Source organism: Myotis davidii, unplaced genomic scaffold (genome assembly GCF_000327345.1).
Source record: "Myotis davidii unplaced genomic scaffold, ASM32734v1 scaffold168, whole genome shotgun sequence".
NCBI classification, from domain to species: Eukaryota; Metazoa; Chordata; class Mammalia; order Chiroptera; family Vespertilionidae; genus Myotis; species Myotis davidii.
This window is the reverse complement of record NW_006383016.1, coordinates 9,386,286-9,412,993: the sequence shown is the minus strand read 5'-3', so window position 1 is coordinate 9,412,993 and position 26,708 is coordinate 9,386,286. Positions and strand designations below refer to the sequence as shown.

The following is a 26,708-nucleotide window of genomic DNA, read 5'->3' as shown; positions in this document are numbered from 1 at the left end:
GGGCCTCTGCTCCTCGGTTTCCCAGCCCGGCCAGCGGCTCCCTTCCTGCAGCCCACGCCCCCCTCCCCGTCTTCCCACGCTCTGTGCGCACCGGGCCTCGCCTCGCCCCCCGAGGGCGACCAGGAGCCGACGCTTGTCGCAGTCTCTTCTTTCCCCTTATTGTGCAGCCGCGGTCTTTGTGGCTCCCTGGCCCGGGCCCTGCCACATTGCTCCACCCCGCCCCCTCTCCACCTCCTTGCCTTTCAGTTATCTGCCCAGACCTCCCCTCGCGCGGACCCTTCTGATACTCCCCCCGGGTTTCCAAAGCCCATCTGGGGCGGGTTAGGAGGCGGGGGAGTGGGCTCGGGTCTGAGGACCGTTTTTTTTGCAAAAGAGCGTGATCTGCAACCGACAAGGTGGCCTGTGGCCCCTGTGCATCTAGGTCAGCTCTACGTGCTCCGGTGGTTTTCATTGAGGCCACAGAGGAGGTTCTCAGGATATCCGCAGCTTCCGAAGTTTGTTTTGTGTTTACATAAAGGGATGTCTTTTTTTGGGGGTGGGGGTGGGGGGGACCTGTTTTGCTCCTACTGGATGCTTTTTCCATATGTCTTCCCCTCTTATCAATATCCGAACTCTATTTTAAACGAAATCCTTCAGTAAATACGCGAGCCTCCACCCAAGTTGTGAGGCCTTTCAGGGCTCACTCTGCGGTCTCTCTTTGTGATTTTTGAGCTCAGTTCTGGGTGAACCGGAGGATGGGAGAGCAGGTTTCCGTTTATCGACTGCGTACCACGTCCGGGGCTTGACATAGGAGATTTTTGTTCATCATACTGACATGCATCCCAGGCAAGGGGTATTGTTTAAATCCATCGGATCACAGACCAGAAGGGTCTTAATACGTTTACATAGCTGGTAGCTGGCGAGTCAGGAGTAGAACCCAGGCCGTGGAATCCGGATCTTCCCACAGGCTTCTCTCCCAGAGGGGAGATACTTCCTCGGCTGTCATCATCCCTCCATCATTGAGGCCTGCTTCCTTCTATAAATACACCTGGCGTTTTGCAGCCCCCACCCTGAAAACAAACCCGGCTCCCCTGCAGTAGCAGCGAGCCAGGCCATCTGTGCCAGGTTAGGTTACGTCTTTGGAATGAAGAGGCTGCCTTGTGGCCACCGAGAGGAGCAGGAGGCTGGGTCAGTTTACCCGTACTGGCCCTTTGTATGTGAACAGGACTGCGACGCTTTGAAGGCAGGACAGAAGCTGGAATAAAATAGGCCTTTTCTGGTTAGTTAGGAATCTAATCAACATGGTCACTCATGGTCGGCTTTGGGAAAACAGTTCTAGAACACCTCACGTGATACAGCGCCTTGTAATCGGAGATCCATGGCAAGTTTCAGATTAAAATCCACCTTTGTCTTACCTGCAGCGTGCTTATCACGTTGATTATTAATTAAGTAAATGCTGACCAATTCCCCAGGTATTTCCTTTAATTAGCATGGATGGGCTGCTTAGAACTTAAGATTCATCGTTTTGTGCCCTGGCCTCTGCCACCCCCCCCCCCCCCCCAATGATTTAGTCACCTGTTCACCAGACACCTAACCTTATAGTGTCTGTTTATAACAGGAAGGTCTACTTTGCACATTACTTGACTGAGATGTTTGTATATAATGGGCAATATGTACATTTTTAAATCTAATCCTATTGTTTTCAAATTATACCATTTCTAGTTGTATTTACTGTGTATCAGGAAAGCAAGGAGAAAGGTAATTCTAAAGGAACATATTAAGACTTTTACACCTACTCTAAATTATTGAGCATTAAAGTGTATTGTGTTGATTTTAATAGCTATGCAGTAAAAATTAATTAATTGGGAATTCACAGGACTATAAAAATGGTTAGCCCTTTTAAATCCTAGGCTTTGTAGACTAAAGGATCTTTCTTTAAATGAATTAGTGTCTATTTCTTATACACGGTGAACAAGCTAATATAACTTAAGCAGTTTAAGTTGGAGATGAACGAAAAGTAAAGGAAGGCCTGGAGATGGACCAGGTCTTAAATAGATGCTGAAAGTGTACCAGGGCTATTATTTTATATTCTGGATTTTCCCTGGTTTCTCCCTCCACATTTTATGATGAGAAATGTGAGGTGGTTGGGGGGTGGGGGAGGAAGGGGGATTTGAGATTGAAGACTTGAAAGGCATGCTTTTTTTTTTTTTAAGGCAAATATAGGAGGACCCTTAGGTAGGTTCCGAGCCCACCTGAGTCACCATCTCTAACACATGCTCAAAAATGCAGGATTAGCTCTGAAGTCATTTCTGAAAGTGTTTAGTAAAATCAGAATTGCATTAGGAGTGGCAAGGGTAAAGGCCACGGCTTGCTGTGTCATCTCTCTTGTGTTGAAGATTTTCTTGAGGAACTTAGGACTCTACCAGCCAAACTGTCCTTGTACGCAGGCGGCCTGCTAATAAGCCTGAGGTTAGAGCAGAAATTCTGATCAGTTCAGAAAGCATGTCACTAAAACAGGTGGGAAGGAACGTTCCCCAAACCTGTCATGGACATTTGATCACTAGACGAAGGTGCATGTTGTCCTGGTTGTTATGGTTTGGTTGTTTTAATTAATAGGATCCTTAGTACTGAGCCACTGTAAATGTAGTAATATAAACAGTTTATAAGTATGGGAAGAAAGGAAGAAGCTAGCCTCACTGTGCTCCTTCATGAGAAAGAGAAGGACTTCCTTCAGTTGTTCGCATTTAAAGAAACTGAGCCCCGGCTGGTTTGGCTCAGTGGATAGCATATCCGGCTATGGACTGAAGGGTCCCGGGTGCGGTTCCAGTCAAGGGCCCTTGCATGGGTTATGGGCTCGATCCTCAGTAGGGGGCCTGTAGGAGGCAGCCGATCAATGATTCTCTCTCATCATTGATGTTTCTATCTCTCTCTCCCTCTCCTTCCCTCTCTGAAATCAATAAAATAGTTTTTAAAAATAGTTTTAAAAAAATAAACTGAAAGTTTCTTCTTGAGTACCTACTGTGTGCTAAGCACTGTTCTCAGTCTGGGAACACAACAGTGAACCAAACTGGGCTTTAAAAGCAATACGCTTTTATTAAGTCTTTTTGTTTATTTGCTACGTATAATCTCAAGAGTTTTATTCAGTCAGTAAACATTTACCTACTGGGTGCTGAAAACTGTGGGAAATAATAAACACATACATAGGCAAATATGAACCCATTCTGTGAAGACTGGTTTAGTTGAGATGCATGGAGTGGGAAACTTAAATGCTGTAGATGGGAAGAACTGCCTTCAGGTGACGTAACATTGAGGGGAGATCTTGAAGGTTAGAGAAATTAGGGGAGTAATGGTATGATTGAATTGGGGAAATGTAGACATTGCATGGGTCTTTTTTTACACAGTTTTGGATAGAAATACAAATTAAAATTACTTTGGCAAATGGTTTATTTTATCTTTAATAGTTTTTGAACAAATAATTTTGATTGAAAGTATTTTGGCAAATAGTGAAAAATAATCTTTAAAAAGTTATACTAGTGAGTTGTGGGGAATTTTAGGAAATATGAAATAAATGATGTATTACAATATGTATAACATTTTGAAGATTTATAATATATCTCTTTGTGCTGCTTTTTTTTTTAATATATTTTATTGATTTTTTACAGAGAGGAGGAGAGAGAGATAGTTAGAAACATCGATGAGAGAGAAACATCGATCAGCTGCCTCCTGCACATCCCCCACTGGGGAAGTGCCCGCATCCCAGGTACATGCCCTTGACCGGAATTGAACCTGGGACCCTTTCAGTCCGCAGACCGACGCTCTATCCACTGAGCCAAACCGGTTTCAGCTCTTTGCGCTTCTTAAGCAGAATAAAGACTTTTACGAATTGCACTGTTGAGATTATATGTCGTTGAGATTATATGTAGATTATATATGTAGTTTTAATTAAGAATGTAAGGAACAGAAAATAAGTTAAAATGTGGTCTTGACAGGAAAAAGGCAACTTCAGAAGTTTCAGTTTTGTGTCTTTTTCCATAATCATTCTTACTTCTAAAATGTTTCCAAGTTATTTTATTGATTTTTTTTGTTGCGATGTTTTTCCCTACGACTTCGAGTGCTTTAATACAAATTTCCCCCCAAAATAAAATAAAATTTCCATGCAGCACCAAAAATTATACTGATTTCTGTTTCTTCTAAGATACACATTGTAAAACGGGTAAACATACCATCTTTATCAGATAAAAACATATCTATCTCTGCAATTTACGGGGAGAAAAAGCACTGCATTCAGGAAGAAAACTCAAGTTTGAACACTAACTCCACAACTTGCTTGGAATGTAACCTTGGGCAAACAGTTTATTTGAGCTTCAGGTTTTTGTTCATTTATGATAGTTTACTCTTCCCTTATGGGGTTGTAGTGAGGATAAAACGAGAGATGTGGATGTACTACAGAAAAGAAAAATAATTGTTATAAGTGGAAAAATTGAATTATCTTAAATTTCTGAATTATAAACTTGCATATTCTCATGAAGAAATTTTCAAACTATCAGTAATAGTAATAGTGTTAACTGATGCAGACACTAAGCAACCAGGAGTTTATAGCTCAAAATAGTAATAATCTTGTTTGACATTTTAGTGTGTGGTTAGGTTTATATTATTTTTCTCTCTGCCCTTGTTCAAACTACTGGATGAATTAAAAATATTGAAGTGGTTGCTGAATATTTACTTGCATTTTGAATTTAAAAATGATCCATTATTTACAGAACCTGGAATTTTCACGTGATGCTGTTGTGCTGATATTTATAGTCTGCCTTTGTGCCTTTTATGTTTGTAAAGTTTCCCAGCTTTTGATTTTAAAACACAGTGACAAAAATGTGCCACTTATGTCATTTCTCACTTGAAATGAGATTATCGACTTTCACAAAATTTGACTACATAATTTAGAGCAGCGGCTCTCAAACCGTGGGTCGCGACCCCTTTGGGGGTCGAACGACCCTGTCACAGGGGTCGCCTACGACCATCGGAAAACACATAGATAATTACATACTGTTTTTGTGATTAATCACTATACTTTAATTATGTTCAACTTGTAACAATGAAATTGGAGGTCACCACAACATGAGGAACTGTATTAAAGGGTCGGCATTAGGAAGGTTGAGAACCACTGATTTAGAGGCATTTACAAAGAAACAGTTAATTTTGGGGAAAAATGTATGTCAGCCTATTTTTGTAAAGTGAGATTTGAATATTTCAGTGGCTTAATTTTACATACCGTTTTAGGTGGTTTAAAAGTGGGCCATCATCACTTCAAATACATTTGAATTACTTTTCTTTTTAAAAAAAGTATTTATATTACCTGAATTCATCCTCCAGACTGTCTTACCATACTAAAATGAGTAACCCAAACCCACTTGTAATAATGGATGAAACTCTTGGAAAATAAACCCAAATTCTTTAGCATGCCACGCACGATCTGTCACCATCTGCTCCTCCCATCTGCATCCCTTTATAGATTTCACCCACAGAGAATTTCCCAAATATTTTGCCCTTTCTTGATTTTCTGTCTCTGCTGACCTTCTGCTGACAGCCATTAATGCCTTGCTCTGTCTTTGTGAAGTTACTCAAATAGAGCCTTTCTTTAATCAGATGACTTGTTTCCTTAAATTTTTACTTGAGAATCTTAATACTTGAATGCCACCCTAAAGTAGTTCAATCAGGATTCAGGCACAGGGGAAGAGCATGGATAGTTATCTATCTATCTTTCTCTCCATATATATCTTTCCAGCTACAGAAATTACAGCGCAGGCAGAGAGCCCATGTTGTAAGACTTTGTTTTACCTTGGCTTTGCCATTGACCCTACCAATGCTCCATATTGTAGATAGCTCTTTGCTTGCTTTTTCCCAACTAGACCACTAACCTTCTGTTGTGGACATTATAGCTTCCTGTTTGTTGCATCTTTCAGTGAGCAGCTTTTTTTAACAAATATGTTTTTATTGATTTTTAGAGAGAGGAAGGAAGAGAAGGATAGAGAGAGAGACACACGCACATTAATGTGAGAGAGAAACATCAATTAGCTGTCTCTCGAACACTCCCCTACTGTGGATGAACCAGCAACCTGGGCATGTGCCCTGACCGGGAATTGAACCAGTGACCTTTCGATGCCTGGGAGGACACTCACCAACTGAGCCACACTGGCCAGGGCACATGATGTTTTTGGTTTTTTGTTTTGTTTTTTAACACAGAACCTATACTCTCTAAATATTTCATGAATTGAATTTGCAGAATTGGCTGCCTCCTTTCACCAGACATCAAGCATACCTAATGGTGTATGAACATGATAATTTGATCAAAATTAAATGTGGAAGACAACCAAATATTTTAAAACATGAAAGTTATCATTGTGTTGAAAATAATAAAATGTAGGAATTACCTTTATCTGTCTACTTATAGAATCTAATATGTTTCTTGAACTACTATTTTTTTCTTTTACTGTTGCCCAACCTTCTATATATTTCTGAGGTTTTCCTGAAACTTTTTCCAACTTCTTGTAAAATTGTACTATAATTATAGTGGTCTAGGGTTTTTAATATTATTATCTATTGTATTATTATTAGCCTAATATAAATGTATTTAAGGTGAATTAAAATAATTTTCTTTTATTCGTTCTCCTAATAAATATTGATTGGGCATCAACAGTAGTGAACAAAACCAAAATCAAACATCCTGCCTTTATGAATCTTACATTTATGGGGGGAGATAAATGATAACCAAATGAGTAAATAAATTATATATCATAGTAGAAGGTAAAAACTTGCTATGAATTAAAATGGAGTCAAAAGAATAAAGAGTTGTAGGGGTGTGTAGGGGAGGATAAGTACATAGTTATATATTGTGGTGAGGATTAACCTGCTTGAATCCAAGACTTGAAGGAAATGGAAGGACAAATGGGAAAGTATTTAAGGTGAGGGCCTGGCCTTTGGAAGGAGCCTGGAGGAGTATTCCTGGTTTATGCAAGAGGCAGAAAGGAGTGTGACTGCGACAGAGTGAGCAGGGGGAGGAGTCGTAAGAAATGAGTCAGAAGTTCTGGGACCGAGAGTATGAAGGGTCTTCAGAGCACTATAAGGACTTTGTGCTTTTACACCAAGTGAAATTGGTGCGTTTGGACCTGATTTTCATTTAACAGATTGTCTGACTAGTGAATTGAGAATAGCTTATAGATGGCAAAAATGGAAGCAGTGAGATCACATGTAAGGCTATTACAATTTAGGTGAGAGTGATGGTGGCTTGGACCAGTATGATAGCAATGGAAGTAAGAGAACTAGTCAGAAGTGGGGTATATTTTGAAGGTGGGCTCAACATAATTTCCTGATGGATTGGAATGGGGTATGAGAGAAAGAGACAAGCCACAGATTCCCCATGTTTATGGCCTAAGCCACTGGCAGGATGGATCTGCTATCAATGGGAATGGGGAAGACTGTGGGTGGAGCAGGTTTTTGGAGGAAAAGTAGGAGTTCACTATTAGATGGGATGCCAATCAGATACCCAAGTGGAGATCTCAAGTAGCGGTTAGACTAACAACAATGGAGTTCAGGGGAGAAGAATAACTGGAGGTTTAAATTCATGAAGCCATTAGCATTAAGCATGGTATTAAGAGTTGAGACTAGATAAAATAGACAAGTTAGGATAGATGGAGAAGGGCAGTGGTCCATGGATTGAACCAAGGATGCTCTGATAACAAAAGCTTTGGGAGACAAGGAGGAGCCAGCAAAGCAGTCTGAGAAGGAATGGCTGGTCAGGCAGGAGGAAAACCCGGTAGAGTTTGGTCTCCTAGAAGCCAAGTGCAAATTATTTTAAGGAGATAGAATTGAGCATCTGTGTCAAATGCTGCTAAGTATTTAGATGAGGACTAAAACTTGATACTTGAATTGATCAGTGAAGTAGTCATTAAAAAGGGCAATTACCCTTTTATTTTTCATATTATAGACTATGTACTCCTCAACAATAAAGATCTGCTTTCCTGAGTGCCCAGCACATGGCTTGCGTATGATTGGCATTTAGTTAATTGAACGAAGGAATCACCGCAGGGCTCTTCTGCCCACAGCTCCACTGCTTGTTGCCCAGACGTCTGCAGAGAAGTAAGGGATAGTGTTGGAAGTTTGTTGTAGCTGTAGGTACCATCTCAAACTAGCTATCCTTGGAAAATGGCAAGTCAGGGTCCCTTCCTTTTGAATTCCCTTTGTATAATTTCCTCTCAGCAGTTATTACTTACTATAAACCTAAAGTAATCTGCTTGGCACAACGAAGGAAAATATGTGACAAAGGCCCCGTAGGCTTCTGGTGTCATTTGAAGAAGGAAAATCAGAGAACTGAGGTCTTGGCGTCAAGACTAAATGTCTGGATGTTTAGCAATATCTAGATTTATTTATAGAATTTTCAAATTTCCACCCAGATGTTTGGCATTGTAGAAACACGTGCTTCATCACTGCTGTCATTTTCTTTAGTTTCCACATTAAGCAGAAGTTCAGAGGGATAGATCAGTATTCAAGTATAATTCCTCATTGGGAATGCTGAACCTTAGAGAGGCAGATTGTCTTTGGCCTTTGTTTTCCTTTTCTTTTTTAAGGTCTTTTATTGATTTTTAGAAAGGGAAAGTGTGTGTGTGTGGGGGGGGGAGAGAGAGAGAGAGAGAGATTAATTGAACCCGCAGCCCTGGTATGTGCCCTGACCGGGAATTAAGCCCACGACCTTCCAGTGCACAGGATGACCCTCTGGTCAGGGCTGGAGCCTTTGATTTCTTCCTTTTTTAAAAAAAAATGTATTTTATTGATTTTTTTTACAGAGAGGAAAGGAGAGGGATAGAGAGTTTGAAACATCGATGAGAGAGAAACATCGATCAGCTGCCTCCTGCACACCTCCCACTGGGGGTGAGCCTGCAACCCAGGTACATGCCCTTGATCAGAATCGAACCCAGGACCCCTCAGTCCGCAGGCTGACGCTCTATCCACTGAGCCAAACTGGTCAGGGCCTTTGATTTCTTTATACATGTGTGGATACTGTTACATTTTGGTGGTGTAATCCTTCTAACAGTAAATTTTATTACTGTTCTATATTTTCACCCTCCACTACCACCACCACCACATCTCTCTTGCTTTTGTGCTGTCAAAACATTTTTGAATCATTTAACAACAGCATCAAATCCAGTTTTTTCACTTGTTCCCCATTCCCTTTTATCCTCAAAGTTACTTACTTGCCTTGGTAGAATTTGGATGCTCAGAAGAAAAAAAAAGTAACTATTGTAGAAATAATTCCAGTCTTTCTTCGCATCTTGTTTTTGAAATGTAGCTATTCAGTGAAAGAATGAAAATCTTTTTTATAGGTTTTATAGAGGAAGAATAATCTGGAACATCATGAGGCTGGATTTCTTCTCTGCAAATATTGTATAGGTTAGGGAATAAGCTTTTGCTGGTCCTTACCACATTATGAGTGATATTATGAGTTCTTTTCTCCAGCAGTATATTTTGAGTACCTTTTTCTGTGCCAGGCACTTAGCCAGGGGCTAAGACTATCAGGTCTACATGAGCCTTGATTGTATGGCACTTAAAGTGTAGAAGAATTCCAAGTATGGCTGGAGGTGGGCAAGTGACTCATGAATCACCTCAGAGGTAATCCAGACCCTTTGCATTCTTGGACTTGTCAAGCTGGGATTTGGACTTTATGCTAAAATTAGAAACAAAAGATAGCCAGTGTGGATATGACCTGATCTTACTGGCTTTAAGAAAAAGACCATTAGAGAACACCATATTAGGAACAGAGTTCAAATGTAAGTAATAGAAACCCAGTTATTGCTACTCAGTACTAAGCTTTATTATTTTCATGAAGCAACATGTACAGAGCAGGTGCACAATTCAAGCATGTTGTCTAGTCCTAGTCTTCGTCTGTTTTCCTGCTCCATCATCCTTGGATGTCACTTTCTTCCTCGGCACTAAATTGCATCTGTGATGCTAGCCATGATGATCTGTTCCATATCAGAAGAAGGATGATGCCGTAAAATGCTATTGTCTGGTAAAGTTGAGTCATTTTTTTGGGGGGGTGGGGGGAATGGTAGTGGAGAACAGTTTAATTGAGGTATGATTGACATATGATAAGCTGCCCATTAAGATATAAATTTAATGAATTTTGACATATACACCTGTGAACCCATCATCACACTCAAGACCTTGAAGATTTCCGTCACCCCCCAAAGTTGTCTTATCCTCCTTTGTAATCCCTCCCTCTGCTCCCAATCTGCAGCCAACCACTGACCTGCTCAGTAGTGAAATTTAGGCTGGAGTTAAATTTGGTAAGTGTAGGAAGGGTGCTTGCAGAAGATGGCCTGGGACATTTCTCTGGTTCATTAATTTCCTTGTTGTTTGGGAAGGTGGTCACAGTGGTGAAGGTAGACAGGGTCAAAGCAAATTTGCAGGCATTAAAAAAATGTATGGTAAGTGCTTGCAAAACAGAGCCTATATTAATCAGAATTCTTCATGGGTTATAGATGAGCTTAAAAGAATGTGTTGGCAAGGTAGCATAAGCTCTTAGATATAATTGGACGCCCAGTAGTTGTATCAAGTGTGACTGGATCAAGGAGCTCAGAAAAGGCCAGAATTCTCTTGCTCCTTCTATCATTTCTCAGCTCACCTTGTCTCTGCTTAGATTATTTTTGAGGCTAGATCTTTACATGTGCAAGATGGCAGAATCAATTTTAATTATCCTGATAGCTTGCTATGCCAGAGGAGCCCATTTTCAAAAATCTTTACATACCCCTGTATTATCATCCTAGAGGCCTGGTGCATGGATTTGTGCACCGATGGGGTCCCTCAGCCTGGCCTGCAGAGATTGGGCCGAAACTGGCAGTCTAACCTCCCCCGAGGGGTCCTGGAGTGTGAGCAACTATGATTGATGGGCCAAAATCTTTTGTCTCTGCTGTTGGTAGTGGTAGGAGGGGGCTGGTGAGACACTGTGATTAAGAGTTTTACAAGAAGTGTATGAACTGGGTAGTAAAAGCAACAGATGTCCACTACAGAGCTCACTTCTATTCCTGGTTCTTCTATTCCTAATTCTAAAACATTTGGGTAACTCCATTATTTGAAAGGGTAGTGTAGTGGTTTAATACTGCAGCACCCACTGAAACTGAATTATGAAGAACATTATGCACAATATACTTTTTATTCTATAATGGCATTGCATATATCAACCCAGAAGGTGCAAAAATACATATTTATTAGTTTTAAACAATTTTATTCGCTAGAGTGAGTGAAAAGGTAAACGGCTTTTAATCCAGAGTAGAACTTCTGGCTCCCCTACTCCAGGTAATACACTGTGTACTTGTGTGTGAATGTATTGTATGTGCCAACATTTCTAGGTCAGGCAAAAGAAAAAGAAAAAGCACAAAATGAACCTGGTAGTTGACTCAAAGAAAGGTCGTTTGAGTTAGAGGACCTCATTGTTCCGTTATCCCTGACCATACAGCCAGGTTTAATAGGGAGTAAATTAAAGAGATGCTATTCAAATGCATCTCAATCTGGCTGCAAAGAAAAAAAAATCTACAATTTCTTAGGCAATATACTATTGTCTTTAGTATTTTACCTCAATGTTAAAAATTACTTCGCTGTATTGTTAGGCACTATGATATAATCCTACAGGGAGGAAAAATGCACCAAGCAAGTTTCCCACCGCCGTGCCGCTGTGTCACTGGGCATGTCATTCTACTACTTTGATTTATCACCTCTAACATGAAGGGGCGATTAAGATCACTGGCCGCAGCTTTGTGCCTCGTTGTTCTCATGAGCATTGACTGAGAATTGCTATGTCCTCTCCACTAGTGCCCTCTGTTTCTTCCCAGTCATAATCTAGCCGTGTGTGTGTACAATGGTTTTGCCTCCCCCTCCTCTCAGGATTTGCTTGGGGAAGCAATGCCGTTGTAGACACTTTATAATCTGGCTTTGGCATGATTATAGTTCTTGTAATCTCTCCTTGAAAAGCTCTTTTCATGATTCACTTTTCTTTGTTTTAAAGGGAAAACAGGAAAGGTTGGCGCTTCCTGCTCATAAAAACATTGCTATCAACGAGTTAACAGGTCCACAATCTGTTTTTATCAGCATCTGTCTCAAGGGAAGGAAACTATTTGTCATGGGTCTAAATTTACTTTCTATTACAATTGTCTCATAAGGAAACTGTTGTTGAACAAAAGATTCCTGCAGCTTCAGCGTCTACCAAGTTCTAGTGACAAACAGAGGCTTTTAAATTATACAGTTAGAATTAATTTTATTGGAAGTTAACAATGGTTAGATTGCTAGTTTGGGAGACTTCATTATAATCCCATTCTCTTAAAAATTACAAACCGACCATAACATAATTACCACTACCCAGAAATAGTTTAATTATTATCTTTAAAGAGTTCCTTTATAGTAGCAGTTAAAGAGGCTAATAATCAAATGTATTTAGTTGCATATCACAAATCCTCAGGTTTTACTTCCAATTTAAAAAGTCAATTATGACTACTTGGGGGATTTTTGTTATAATGTGTTGAAAATACCCGTCACATTCAAGAAAACATTTATGTTGTTTTCAAATTTTTAAGTAAAAACACCTGACATACTTTGCAGGTTTATCAGAAAATGATTAGCTCAAATGAGTTTATGTTTGGACAGTTTCATAGTTGTAGTAATAAATGCAAAATTTGTTGTGCATTAAACAGTTAAAGCTACCTTCTTTCCCACCTTACAAATGAGAATGTATATTTGTGTGTGTGTGTGTGTGTGTGTGTGTGTGTGTTGCAGGCGGGTGCGTGTGCTTGGGGATTGGATATGAGAAGGGGGTGTAGTGGTGTGGTATCTTGTTCCATACATAAGAGCACCCAAGTATGACCTACAGCTTTGGTTTCTGTCATAAACAAGTGAATATGCACTGAATCATTGCCTACTGACTTCAGGTGTATGCCACCTTTTCAGAAGCCTTTTCTTTTCCCTAAATGGAGCAAATTATAGGAGAGAATGTGGATAGTACTTGGAGATGCACAGATAGGAATTAATGTGAAATATCTGAGAGACATATGAGATCTTAATGTAGGTAGCTGTGTTTGGGGAATAGTGAGAACAAAGGCTGAATAAGAAAACTGGACCAATTTTCAGAGGAAAGCAGCAGAAGAATTTAAAATTGGTTCCGTTAAATTTTTGAAGCTAGTTTTAATCAGGAACTATTTCATATGCATGGAAAATAATATGCACTCTCCATCCCATTTCCCATTTTTCTCCTCTCAAAGAAGTTACCATCCTGAAACCAACATCTGTCATTTCCACACATATTTATATGTTTATTACAGCTTGACCTATTAATCAGCCGCAAAAAATATATATGGTATTGTTTGTGTTTGAAAACTTACACATATATACGTGCTTTATCAATATTTATACAATTTTTTCAGATCTTTTATGTTTGAAATTTATCAACTTAATAGAAATTGATCAAAGTCATTTGTATTCTACTGTGTGATCACACCAGTTTATGAATTCCCTTGTCATGGTGTTGAGGTTTTCAGTTTTTACTATTACAAATAAGGCTGCGGAAATCCTCTTTTTCTTAAAAAATGATTTTGCTAAAAGCTTATCAATTTTTTCTTTTTTTAATGAAGCTTTATTTACCCTTCCTATTACATGTTTCTCTTCTTTCTGTTTTTATTGGATTTGCTCTGTTTGGCTCTTTTTCAGATCTGCATTTTTAAATATAGTTTTGCTTCCCCCCCACCGTGTTGTTTTTATTCCTTTTATCTTTATAGTGAGTTTAATTTTACTCCTATTTATTTAGTTCTATTACCTCAAGTTCTTGGGAATGCTAATTCTATTTTTGCATCTCCATTAGATTTTTTTCTTTGTATTTTGTGATTTTTTAAAAAAATATATTTTATTGATTTTTTACAGAGAGGAAGGGAGAGAGATAGAGAGTTAGAAGCATCGATGAGAGAGAAACATCGATCAGCTGCATCCTGCACATCTCCTACTGGGGATGTGCCCGCAACCCAGGTACATGCCCTTGACCGGAACCGAACCTGGGACCTTTCAGTCCGCATTCGGCGTGTTTTGTGATTTTTTGATTGACAACAAAGTTTTTGTTTTTTGTTTTTTGTTTTCCTTTGGGAATGGTATCAGGACTGGGATTCAGAAGTGCCCCTCCTGAGTCATTTTGGATTTGTTTCTGTGAGTTTTTCTCTCCTAATTTCATGACAGCCTGCAGTTAGCTTTTATCTAAATTGCTTGGCTTGAAGGTTGTTGCATGCCTGGGCAGTGTACATTTAGACTCTAGACATGGGCATGGTAGGCTTGGTGTTTCTCTTTCTTGCAGAAGGCTTTTTGCAGAGACTGAAAAATCTTTACTGTCTAACTGGGTGTAGGGGTGTGGTTTTTCTATAACCCCTTACACTGAAATGCAGCTTTCTGGAGGTCCTTCCTGTGCAAGGGTCGTAGTTCCACTTCCTAGTTCTGCCTGGTTTAAAACTCAAATCCTTCCCTGTTAGGGACTGGAAGTCCTTCCCACTCTCTCCTGGGCCCCCCACAGCCCCAGTTGTTTGCTTCTAGTTCTGACTTTCAGTTCTCCCTTTCTGGCCCGTGGGAATTTCTCTGTGCTCAGCTATATGTTTAAATTAAATGTTACAGCCTTTCTCCATCTCTTAAAGTATCTGTAGCAGGAAGGATTCTGTGATGACATGGGGGCCCACCTGATAATCCAGGATAAGATCCTAATTTAGTCACATCTTTCGCCATATAAGATACTCTTTATTCTGTTGCTATGTAAGGTAATATTCACAGTGTGGATGGACATTTTTCAGCCTGCTGCCTGCTCCTTTACTGTATCTTTGGCCTGTTCTAGTTATCTGAATGTTTTGAATTATTCTCTAAACTCTGACCCATCTTTAGAAAAATCTCTGACATCGTGATTATTTGTAGGGACTTGTAAGTTTTCATTTTCTACTGCACTGATTTCTAGAACGAGAGTCCACAAATTACAGCCCACAGGCACATCCATTCCATTGCCTATGAGGGAATAGCCTGCCAGCTGAGAATGGTTTTACATTTTTAAATGGTTGAAAAAAATCAAAGGAAGAATATTTTCGTTACACATGAAAATTACATGAATTTACATGTCATGTCTTTAAGTGAAGTGTTCTTGGAACCCTGCCCTGCTCATTTATGTGGGTATTTTCTATTGCTACTTTCCTGTTACAGCTGAATAGTGATCCACAAAGCCAGATGGAAACATCTGGCCCTTTACAGAGAAAGTTTCCAACCTTTGTTCTAGTCGGGATGTCTTGTCTTTGGCTTTAGGGAACAGTGGACATCAACCATAGGTTGGTGATTTAACTCTTGGTCAGAACTTCATTAATATAGTAAGGATTTGGTATGAGTCCCAAAGGATTCTTTAAAACTATGGGGTTATAAGACTTTTAGGTATCATATCATTCATGCTTCACAACTTTTTGTCTCTAAGATTCAAAGAAAGAAAGATAGAGTGATAGTCCTGCCCCTGAATTTAATTAAGACCCAGAGATCATATCCCGGACTTGAAGTTGGCATGTGTGCTGGTTAATTTTATATGTAAACTTGGCTAGGCTGTGGTGCTCAGGTGTTTGTGTAAGCGCTAGTCTAAATGTTGCTAGATGGTATTTTTTAGATGTGATTAACATTTACATTCAATTGACTTTAAGTAAAGCAAATTATCCTCCATATTGTGGGCCTCTTTCACAATATTAAAAAAAATAAAGAAAGCATTAAGAACAAAGACTCAGGTTTCCTAAAGGAGAAGGAATCCTGTCTAAAGACTGTATCATGGCCGAAACCGGTTTGGCTCAGTGGATAGAGCATCGGCCTGCGGACTGAAGGGTCCCGGGTTCAGTTCCGGTCAAGGGCATGTACCAGGGTTGCGGGCACATCCCCAGTGGGAGATGTGCAGGAGGCAGCTGATCGATGTTTCTCTCTCATCGATGTTTCTAACTCTCTATCCCTCTCCCTTCCTCTCTGTAAAAAATCAATAAAATATATTAAAAAAAAAAGACCGTATCATGGAGATCCTACTTGCATTTCCAACCTGCCACCCTGGCCTATAAACTTCAGACTTACCAGTCCCCACAATTGCAAGAACCAAGTCCTTATTGTAAACCTCTCTCTAAATATATGTCCTATTAGTTCTGGTTCCCTGGAGACCCTGACTGATACAGCAAGGCACTTAGATGTGTGGACCGTCTTCAGTGTTTGGTTCGATGGTGCAGGAACGATGCTAAGCGTAGCCCCCTCTCCTCACTGAGGTGAGGCCTGTCCCTGCATCCTCTCGCCCTTCTTGCTTCACACCTTCTTCCCGTTCTGCCTTTCTCACCTCGTGAAAGGAAGCGTGCTATATTTGGATGCCACAGAGTCAGAAATAAGCTCACTTGTGATGGGCAGAGAGGACTTTTTCTCAACCCAAGGTGGTCTGAAGTGCTGAGAAGATTGTGAGTGAAATGATAAAAATGAGACAGAAGCCAGTGGACCTGCTGATAGGAAGCCGTTGAGAAAATGAGAGGGACTTGCACATGTCTGGGTAGCAAAATCTGTGAGAATATTTTCCTCCCCCACTCCTTCTAAAAAGAAAAGCTTTCTGTGTGAACTAACTGCACTGGGAGAGGTCTGTGTACTCCCACAGCCGTGTTTGCCATGCTTCTGGTAGTTACTTTCCTTCTCAAGTTTTGCTTCTTTATAATAAATGGATAAAAATACAAGTATTTGTACTGTTTGTCAACATTTAGGAGTTTGACTTGTATCTCTACATGTGTGCAAAGTTTTATATGCCAAGTCATTTGAAATTTGTGTCTAATAAACTATGATCATATGTATCAAAAATTATACATTTGAGTATAAAAAGACTCATTGGAATGAGTGGTGATTTATTTTTTATTTCAAAAGTTTTTATTAGGCCTTGAAATGGTGGTAAAAATATTACATTTTATTCATTTTGATTTCTCCCAACTGGGTTTTATACTATCAGCTTGTTCCAGGAAATGGTGGACTCTCCACTAAATTGAAGATCCTATCTCATTCCTGTTCTCTCACCCCCATCTTTCCCACAGATCTGTCTAAGCTATATCTTCCATCAGCTAATTATAATCTTCATATGCATGCTATTGATTTACATGTTATTTTAAAGAAATAATTGTAACTTTGTGTTTTTTAGGTAATCACCGATTTTTGAGGCATGTGTTCTCTGTCTTCACTTGGTTTAGTTTTATAATGCACAAAAGTGGGCAAAAGTAGGTTTACAGTTATTCATAAGGAAAAAGACATGCAGGTTAAGAAGAATACAGTAGCTTTATTAGCTCAGAAGAATGTCACAGTGCAACTGTAAACCTACTTCTGCCTACTCCTATATAAATAAAATTATTGGAATATAAAATAATTTATATTCAGAATGCCATTTTTACTCTGAATACATAAAGTCTCATATTCCTTTCATCCGGAAAGTTCTAATTGTTTCTCTCCATACAGTGGGCCCTTGAATAATGCAGGGGTGGGGTACTGACCCCCAAACAGTTAAAAATATACGTATAAGTTTTGGCTCCCCTAGAACTAAACCACTAACAGCCTACTGTTGACCAGAAGCCTTACTGATAAGATAAACAGTTGATTAACACAAATTTTGTATGTTATATGTATTATGTACTGTATTCTTACAACAAAGTAAGCTAGAGAAAAGAAAATGTTAACAAGAAAATAGTAAGGAAGAGAATGCATTTGTAGTACTGTAGGTATTTATTAAGAAGAGTCTTTGTGTAAGTGGGCCCACACAGTTCAAACCTGTGTGTTGCTCAAGGGTCAAGTGTATATGAATTCTAATAGAATAGATAATGGCACCTAAAGCACTTTATTTCAGCAACAAGTCTGTGAGAAACTTTTGATTGTCCCCAATGACCAGGTTCTGTGATAGGTTCTGGGGAGATAAATGAAGAGATGGAAAGATGAGGGGGAGGCTTATGCTCAAGTTGCCCAGAGAAGAGTGAGATTAGTTTGTTGGGGAGTTGGAAGGCATCACAGGGAAGGGTGCAGTCCAGCTGGAAAGATACGTGATTTCCATGTGAAGCAATCAGTATGTTAGAATGAAATGTATTGGAGACTAGAAGCTTTATATGTGCTGTTATTTCAAAAACTTAAGTAGAAATCAGTTAGACTTAGTACAAACCAGACGAGGCTCCATAATAATTTTGTAGGTTATTGTTAGTTTTTTCTTCAAGCATGACTGAGGGTTGATAAAATTTTGCTAAAACAATACTATCAACTGAGATCTTGTGTGCATTCTAGTATTGAGTATTAATCATTTATAAGAAACTAAGTGGGTGCCTGAAAAATGTTCTTGATATTATTATATCAAATTGATGCTATTCCCTCTCTCTCTTCTCCCTTTTTGTTTGCGTTTGCAGCTGGTTAGTCTGCTGCTCATTGGAATTGCTGCATGGGGCATTGGCTTCGGGCTGATTTCCAGTCTCCGGGTGGTCGGCGTGGTCATTGCAGTGGGCATCTTCTTGTTCCTGATTGCCTTAGTGGGGCTGATCGGAGCTGTGAAACACCATCAGGTGTTGCTCTTTTTTGTATCCTTTCTTAAAAGAGGATTTTTACTCCAGTTGGGTTTGTTCTTACTTTTATCGATTATTCTTTAATCACTATGACTATTTAAATTATCATTAGGAAATTGCCAGAAACTCCTAGCAAGCCCTATATGCATTTGTTCAACCAACATTAGGAGCATTTCTTAAGGTGAAATTATTGTGTATTTGCATATTTCCAGTGTCTGCTTTGCATATCATGAAGAATATATTTTGCAAGTTCAGTATAGTTCTGTTTATGTATTGCAGGTTCAGTTATACTGAACTAATTCAGTAACTTCTTAGCTTTTTCCAACATATGAATATTTGGTTGAGAATTTTAAGTGATATACTGTATATGTTTACCTATTCCTATTTTATATATTTAAGAATTTTAATCTCAATGAAATTCTTATAGGTCGGCTTTTAGTTAAATAATTATCATTGCTGTCAATATTTTTCTATATGACCTTGCAACTACAGTGTATTATCAAAATAATAATAATAATAATAATTATGTGTATTCTATTTAAATTTTCTCTAATTGCCATTTGTTCTGCTTTCTGGCTAAATTTCTTCCGGTACATTCTAACGTTGTCAGTACCTCTGTTGGATGTTGTTTTAACAGTGTCGAGAAATAACCTTAACTTTAATTCTCAGTACATGATCATTCTCTTACTTGTATTTATTGTTCAGTTTTCTGTCTCGTGTGCTTGTTTAGCCCTGAATGAGGAGCAACAGGTAAGCAAAGACTTTTCCCATTTACTTTATTATGCCACATAGTATGTGTAGGAAAAAAGGGGAAGGGATAATTGGAAAAATAATCTCTTCTTACACAAAATGCCATTGCACTTGATATAGCTAAAATATTTGTTCCTGATTGCATCAGTCCATTGATTTTCAATCTTTTTCATCTCAGGGCACATATAAACTAATTACTAAAATTCTGCGGCACCCTAAAAAATATAATTTTTGCCTGTCAGACAAAAAAAAGGTATAGTTTTGATTCCCTCACACCAGATGGATACTGTTGTGTTGGCTGTTGTTATTTTTTTATTTGAAAATTTAAGGGAAAAGAGGTCATTGTTGCTGACTACATAGTCAGTATTGCATGTTTTGAAAATTCTTGCGACATGCCAGTTGGAAATGACTACATTAGTGGGCTGATTGGAACCCTACAACTGTTGCTGTAGTTTTGCATCTTTTAAAAGGATTTTGCCCCACTGGGTAAAAAAGCAATAATGCTCACAGATGTTCACCCATTCTTTCCTCACCATTATGCAATGAAACATTCACTCCAGAATGTTTATGGTTCCATTCTACAATTAATCTTTTCAGAGTAATTTGTAGACGCATATGGTCTCAGTCTTGGGGCAATGGAAAATTTTTCTTGTTATACTCTGAGGATTATGCCTTTCAACCAACCGGTTCTTTTAAATTGTATGTAAAATTTAAGAGTTTTTGTTCTTGGGATAGAAACAGTGCCTTAAATTTTGTTGCAGATTGAAGTATAACCCTTTGAAAAATTTTAAGGATCTTCAAAAGAATATTTATTTTAAGTCAAGGGTGGGAACCCTTTTTCTGCCCAGGGCCTTTTGGATATTTATAGCATCATTCGTGGGCCATACAAAATTATCAGCTTAAAAATTAGCCTGCTCTATTTGGTCAAACATTTAATTAACTCACCCCTAATGCCTTGGCAGGGCCAGACCCAATGATTTCATGGGCCTTATACAGCCTACAGGCGAGACGTTCCTCACCCCTGTTTTAGGTACATGCAGTATTAAAAATTGTAGGCTGTAGATGTATACATTTTTTTTCAGGGATGACACATTTTAATGTGTATGTTCAATGGCTGTTCTAGGGTCAGCTTCTGGAAGTTGGTTGGAACAATACAGCAAGTGCTCGTGATGACATCCAGAGAAATTTGAACTGCTGTGGGTTCCGAAGTGTTAACGCAAATGATACCTGTCTGGCTGTAAGTACAAAGTATAAGACATTTTTTGGAGACAATACTACATACATATGAATAATGATGAACATAGGAGAAATGGACTTTCTCATGCTGAATTGTATTTTAAAAATGCTTTGCATGTGCCTAAATTATATTTCATGTATCATTTGTCCTCAGATATCTACTTCTGAGATTACTGAATACTCCAGGGTCCTGCTAAACACAGATGCTTTTAGGTCTTTGCCCCTAATTCCTTCTTATTCACCTCCTCCTAGAACAGGGTGTGAAAGGGAAATAACAGCAGATCAGCCTTAGAGGTCAGAGGAGGCATCTAAATATCTTTGGAAAAATGTTGGGGTGGTAGGTGGTCTATGCTAAAATGGACTTTTTAATTACTCCCTCTGTCCCATAATAATAGTAGCAGTTGGTGAATGTAATTTGTCCCATAATAATAGTAGCAAAAGAAAATAAATATAGAACGCAACATTTATTATCAAAAAACTAGATTAAATTAAACAATAAATTAAAAATCGTACTCCTAATTTTTATTTTGAGTGTTCAGATAGTTCCTGGATTTTTCAATAATTTTGTTACTGCATTTTAAACTTGTAGGTAGGATCCCTTGGCTGCAAAGCTTTGCTTTTCCTATATACGTGAGCTTAAAATTATTGGAGCCATCATTCTTCATTGCTTCCACCCTTTTGTCCAGGCCAGCCCCAGTGCCAACCTGATCCTGTATGAGGATGGACTTGAAGCTTGGCTCTCTTAGAACATTCACATGTGTTTATATTTGGGGGAAACTCCTATTACCACCCCTCTGAGCCCTGTCACTTGTTGAAGTGACAGAAACATATTATCCAGTATTTCAGGAGAAATATTATCAAAGGCTAATATGGTGCCTTTTCTGCTAAGAGGACTATGTCTAAGTTTTTCAAGTTTTTCTCCATAATCTTTGCATTTACGTCCACAGTTTTGTTTTTTCAAAGAATCAACATTAGCATAAGATTCTCCTTGACAATTATTTTTGGAAGCATGTTTCCAAATTCTTGATACGGTCATTCTGTTGCACTTAAATTGTTTGCAGCTAACTTAATTGCACCTTTCTGCAACTTTTCCTTTTTCTTTTGATCCATCAAGAACTGGACAATTGCAACCCAGTTTGCTTGAAAACTCTCTTTCTTTTCATCTTACTTTTACAATGGGTTGATATTCAACTGAAATAAAACAATTGATTTTGATCAGCGGATGAAATTAGAAAAATAGTTAATACGTAATAATTAGATTAAACTGAAAATTGAAAGATGTGTCAAAACAAATGACAGATGTCATGAAACATTGATTTTGATTGAAGGCTTCGCAATTCTGTGCTACAACATAACTTACAGCTGCATTTGCCAATAATTCCCGTTTAAAAATTCACTTGCTGCTATTATTATGGGACAGAGGGAGTACTAAACATCCTCAGGGTGGAAGGCACATGGAACTGTCTTTTTTTCCCTCCCTTCTTCCCCATTACAACTTCTTGTTTTTTCTTTTTGGGAGGTGAGCTAGTGATGGACCAATGAGAGCCACCCTTTTGTCCAGGCCAGCCCCAGTGCCACCCTGATCCTGTATGAGGATGGACTTGGAGCTTGGCTCTCTTAGAACATTCACATGTGTTTATATTTGGGGGAAACTCCTATTACCACCCCTCTGAGCCCTGAGCTTGATATGTCCTCAATGAAGTTTCTTTTGTGGAATTATTAGTGTGTTTTTTTTATTGCTGTGTACTATGTCGTCACAAATTTAGTGGCTTAAAACAACTAAGCTTCCATCGGTCAGGAATCTGGGTATGACTTCACTGGGTCCTCTGCTCAGTATCCCACCAGGATGAAACCCAGGTGTTGGCTGGGGCTGCAGTCTCATCTGAGGCAGGGGTCCTCTGCCAAGCTCAGGAGATGTTGGCAGAAATCAGCTCCTGGTGATCGAAGGACTGAAGTCTTGTTTTCTTGCTGGTTGTCTCTCCACTCCCAGAGGCTACTCTCAGGTCTGACTATGCAGCCATCTCATGGTGTGGTGGCATCAACGTCGGCATGACGATCTCTCTGTTCTGTGAAGACAGTACTGATGTAATGCAACATAAACACGAACCTGACTCTCCACTGTATTCAGACACCCCATCCACACTCAAGAGGGTGATCCTTCAGGGCGTGGGCACTGGGAGAGGGGGGGAATCTTAAGAGCCATCTTCAAATTTCGGATGCTACTGAAGAACCAAGGCCCAAATGGGATAGAATTCTCCAGGCGTTCACTTATTTTTGTGGGTGCAGTTTTTATCTGCTCTGTATGAATGTACTTTGAAACAAAAGTTCTTCTCTTTACTTGATTCAGAGCTGTAAGACAAGCGGCCACTCCTGCTCGCCGTGTGCTCCAATAATAGGAAAATATGCGGGAGAGGTTTTGAGTTTTGTCGGGGGCATTGGCCTGTTCTTCAGTTTCACAGAGGTACGTGCAAGTAACTCGGTGCCTTCCCTCCTTTGTCATACGGTTTCTTGTTGTATATGGCATTTTACCTTAACATGTCACTTAACCTGGCCAGTGTGGCTCAGTTGGTTGAGCGTAGTCCCATGTACCCAAAAGGTCCCTGGTTTGATTCCTGGTCAGGGCACATACCCGGGTTGTGAGCTTGATCCCCAGTAGGAGGCAGCCAATCCATGTTTCTCTCTCCTCCTTTCCCTTCTGTTTAAAATCAATAAAAACATATTAAAAAAATAAAAACAAACAAGAAAACACAAACTTTAGTCATGAGAACTTTAATGCAGGTGGAGAAAAACTGGAATGAGCACTCTCCACGTACGTCACTAACTAGATTCAAGTTATCAGAGTTCTGCCGCATGGTTTCTTTCTTTATATCTGGAAATTATTTTGAGAATTTTTTTCTTTTGAGCAGCTCTGTTTCTTCTCATCAGATTACAAGACCTTCAGTTATGCCTATTTTCTATAAACTGGGCTAGTATTTTTTAAAGAACAGTTTTGAGGTCATAGCAAAATCGAGAGAAAGGTACAGAGGTTTCCCACATACCCCTTGCCCTATATATGCATGGCCTCCTCCATTATCACTATGACTCACCATTACTGATACATTTGTTACAGCGAATGAACCTACAATGACACGTCATAATCACCCAAAGTCCATAGTTTATATTAGGGTTCACTCTGGATATACCTTCTGTGGGTTTGAACAAATGTATGACACATATCCATCATTGTAGTATCTTACAGAGTATTTCCACTGCCCTAAAAATCCTTTGTGCTCTGTCTATGCATCTCCCCTCCTACTGTTTTTAAAAAATTAAAATTTTTAAGAATTTGTTAAGAATATAAACTCATGAGTCTTAGATTTTTAAAGTGTTCTTTCATGGACTCCTGTTCTATATTTTATATACCATGTCCTTTAGAAACCTAGGTAGAAATTTTAATAATAATTTATATAACCTGATATTTTCTGGATAATGAATATTTTATAGGCTCTATCAGTTTAAACTTTTTAAAATTTTATTCAGTATTTCACAGAATCACAGATTCTCAGAGTTTCAAGGGATGAGGCTAACTGATCGATGATGTCCTATCATAGGTGAAACAATGATTTGATTCGAACTATTAATACCTGAAAATAAATTTAAACTACCAAAGTAGCATTGATTTAGAATCTGAAAAAAAAATTATGACAACTAGTACATGTTCTTTGTTAGAAGCTTTAGAAAATACAGAAAATTATGAAGATGAAAGATTAAATATATCTACTAACTAAAATGACCTACTCAGAAATAGTGAATATTTCTATTTTGGCATATTTCCTTTCTGCCTTTCTATATTTATACTTATTAGAATGAGTATAGGTTTATTCCTGCATACTCTGCATTTCTATGTTATCAACAACACTCTGGCAACTCACAGTTACTGGGTGTAGGTTCCAGAGTCAACCGAGTTCACCATCAGGGCAAGTCATGAGCATGTTTGTAAGTTCAAAACCCTATTGATTCTAACTTAGATCTTGTTGCATTTTGGGTGTGGCCTACCTTCCAGGCTCTCGTCCTGGGGATTGTGGGAGGAGCTACTGGTTCAGCACTGGGGCAAAGGAAGGGATTGGCCTGTTTCCTCACTTAAGGCTGAATTGGAGGGATTCAATTCTGGTATAATATGGCTCCAGATTATGAGTATTTTTACTCAACGGCTTTGTTTTCCCAAAGGACCATAGCTTATACAATCGGCATATGCCCAGGGATGATAATAAGAATATTTAACAATCTCAAAATTCTAACCGGAAGGTCCCCGAGCGCCAGTGTTTCCGAGACAGGGTCAGGGAAATGATGCCGGGGCAGGTTAGGAGGTGCCAGAGAAGTAACTGTTTGACAACAGGGGGTGTAAGTATTGTCAGTATTGTAGTAACCAGCATAGCTGAGATATAGGTGAAATGTAACCGGAGAACAGCCAGTTAACACATCAGACTCTCGCATAAAACCACAAACTCGATGAAGAGCATGGACTCCAGATTGGAACCCGGTTCTGCCACTTAGGACCTGTGTGACTCTTAACCACTATTTAACCTCTCTACGCCTCAGTTCCCGCACTGGTGAAATGAGGAGAATGAGAGTGCCTACCTTTATAGGGATGTGGGGAGGAGGGTATGGATTTGTAGAACAGAGCCTGTCACAAAGTACTCTCAGTGTTTAAGTAAATTCCCTTTCCCCCGGTCATGCAGACTTCACGCCAGACATTCCACTTCCTTAAATTAGGCTTATTTATTTTGTTCAATTCTTAAAGCATAGTTCCATAAGCCCCCATGTGTTGTACTATACACATTGCCAGTCATGATTATACAGCAGCTCAGCAATTATCATTATGGTAAATGGAGAAAATTTGGGACTTACTATAATTCTCGAGAAGTAGTTTAAGGAACTAATGAGTAGTTATGAAATCAGATAAACAAAATTTAGATTAAAAGTTGGCACAGATCAAAAGTGGGAAATATAATTTGAAATTCAAATTATATTTGAATTAAAATAGTGTATTTTTTTAAAAAAAATTTGTATTACTTGGTAACAGAAACAGAACTAACACATTTCTTAATTTAAAAAATAAAGTTGTATTAGTTAAGTCTTTAGTGAACCTGGTGTGGGACATGGCACAATAACAACTTATTTTCTAAAATTATAACCTTCCCTTCCCCTCACTGCCCACATTGCCCTTGGAGAGATAGGAATTATAACATATTAAAAAAAGTTATCTTGCCCTAACCGGTTTGGCTCAGTGTATAGAGCGTCAGCCTGCGGACTGAATGGTCCCAGGTTCGATTTCGGCCAAGGGCATGTACCTTGGTTGGAGGCACATCCCCAGTGGGAGGTGTGCAGGAGGCAGCTGATCGATGTTTCTAACTCTCTATCCCCTTCCCTTCCTCTCTGTAAAAAAATCAATAAAATATATTTTTTAAAAAAGTTATCTTTATTGTTGAAAGTATTACAGATGTCTCCCCTTTTCCCCCCATTGACTACCTCCACCTTGCACCCCTCCCCCCACACCTTCACGGCACTATTGTTTATGTCCCTGGTTATTCATATATGCATGTAAGTTCTTTGGTTAATCTCTTTCCATCCCCCCTCTTCTCCCTGAGATTTGTCAGTTATGATCTGTTTAGGAAAATTTATTATATTAGGGGCCCAGTGCACAAATTCATGCACCTTGAAAGGAACTGTGGGCTGCGAGGCCGCAGTTGGCTCAGGGGCGGGTCTCGGCCCATCCTCCGAGCAGGTCTCAGCCCATCCTCCATGCCCCCACCTGGCCCCTCCTGCCACAGCCCCCGGCCCCCTGTCTGCCGGCAGGCAGCCCTGCTCCTGCTACTGCTCCCACGTGCTGACAGCACTGGCCCTGCTCACACCCGCTGACGGAGCAGAGTGAATGGGGCCGGTGCTGTCCCAATTGTCCTTCAGGAGCAGGGGGAGGTGGAAAAACCCTCAGGGGGGATCAGGGCGGCAGCCACCACTCGCACTCACTGATAGTGCCAATGCCGGGTGCCAGCAGCAGATGCAAGTAGGGCTGGCGCCGGCAGCAGGTGCAAGTGCTGGGCAGGACCGCAGCGCTCGAGAGCAAAGAATTTTCAGGAA

General features: G+C 39.5%; 1 protein-coding gene across 1 annotated transcript in view; it reads left to right on the top strand.

Annotated features, from left to right (window-relative positions):
• Positions 1-18,407: 18,407 nt before the first annotated feature.
• TSPAN13 (tetraspanin 13) overlaps positions 18,408-26,708 on the top strand; it is an 11,167-nt gene continuing 2,866 nt past the window's right edge. The window contains exons 1-4 of the mRNA XM_015558134.1: positions 18,408-18,620; positions 19,275-19,355; positions 20,479-20,592; positions 22,939-23,052. Coding sequence (XP_015413620.1) covers positions 18,408-18,620; positions 19,275-19,355; positions 20,479-20,592; positions 22,939-23,052 — 522 coding nt within the window. The remainder of the gene's footprint in view (positions 18,621-19,274; positions 19,356-20,478; positions 20,593-22,938; positions 23,053-26,708) is intronic.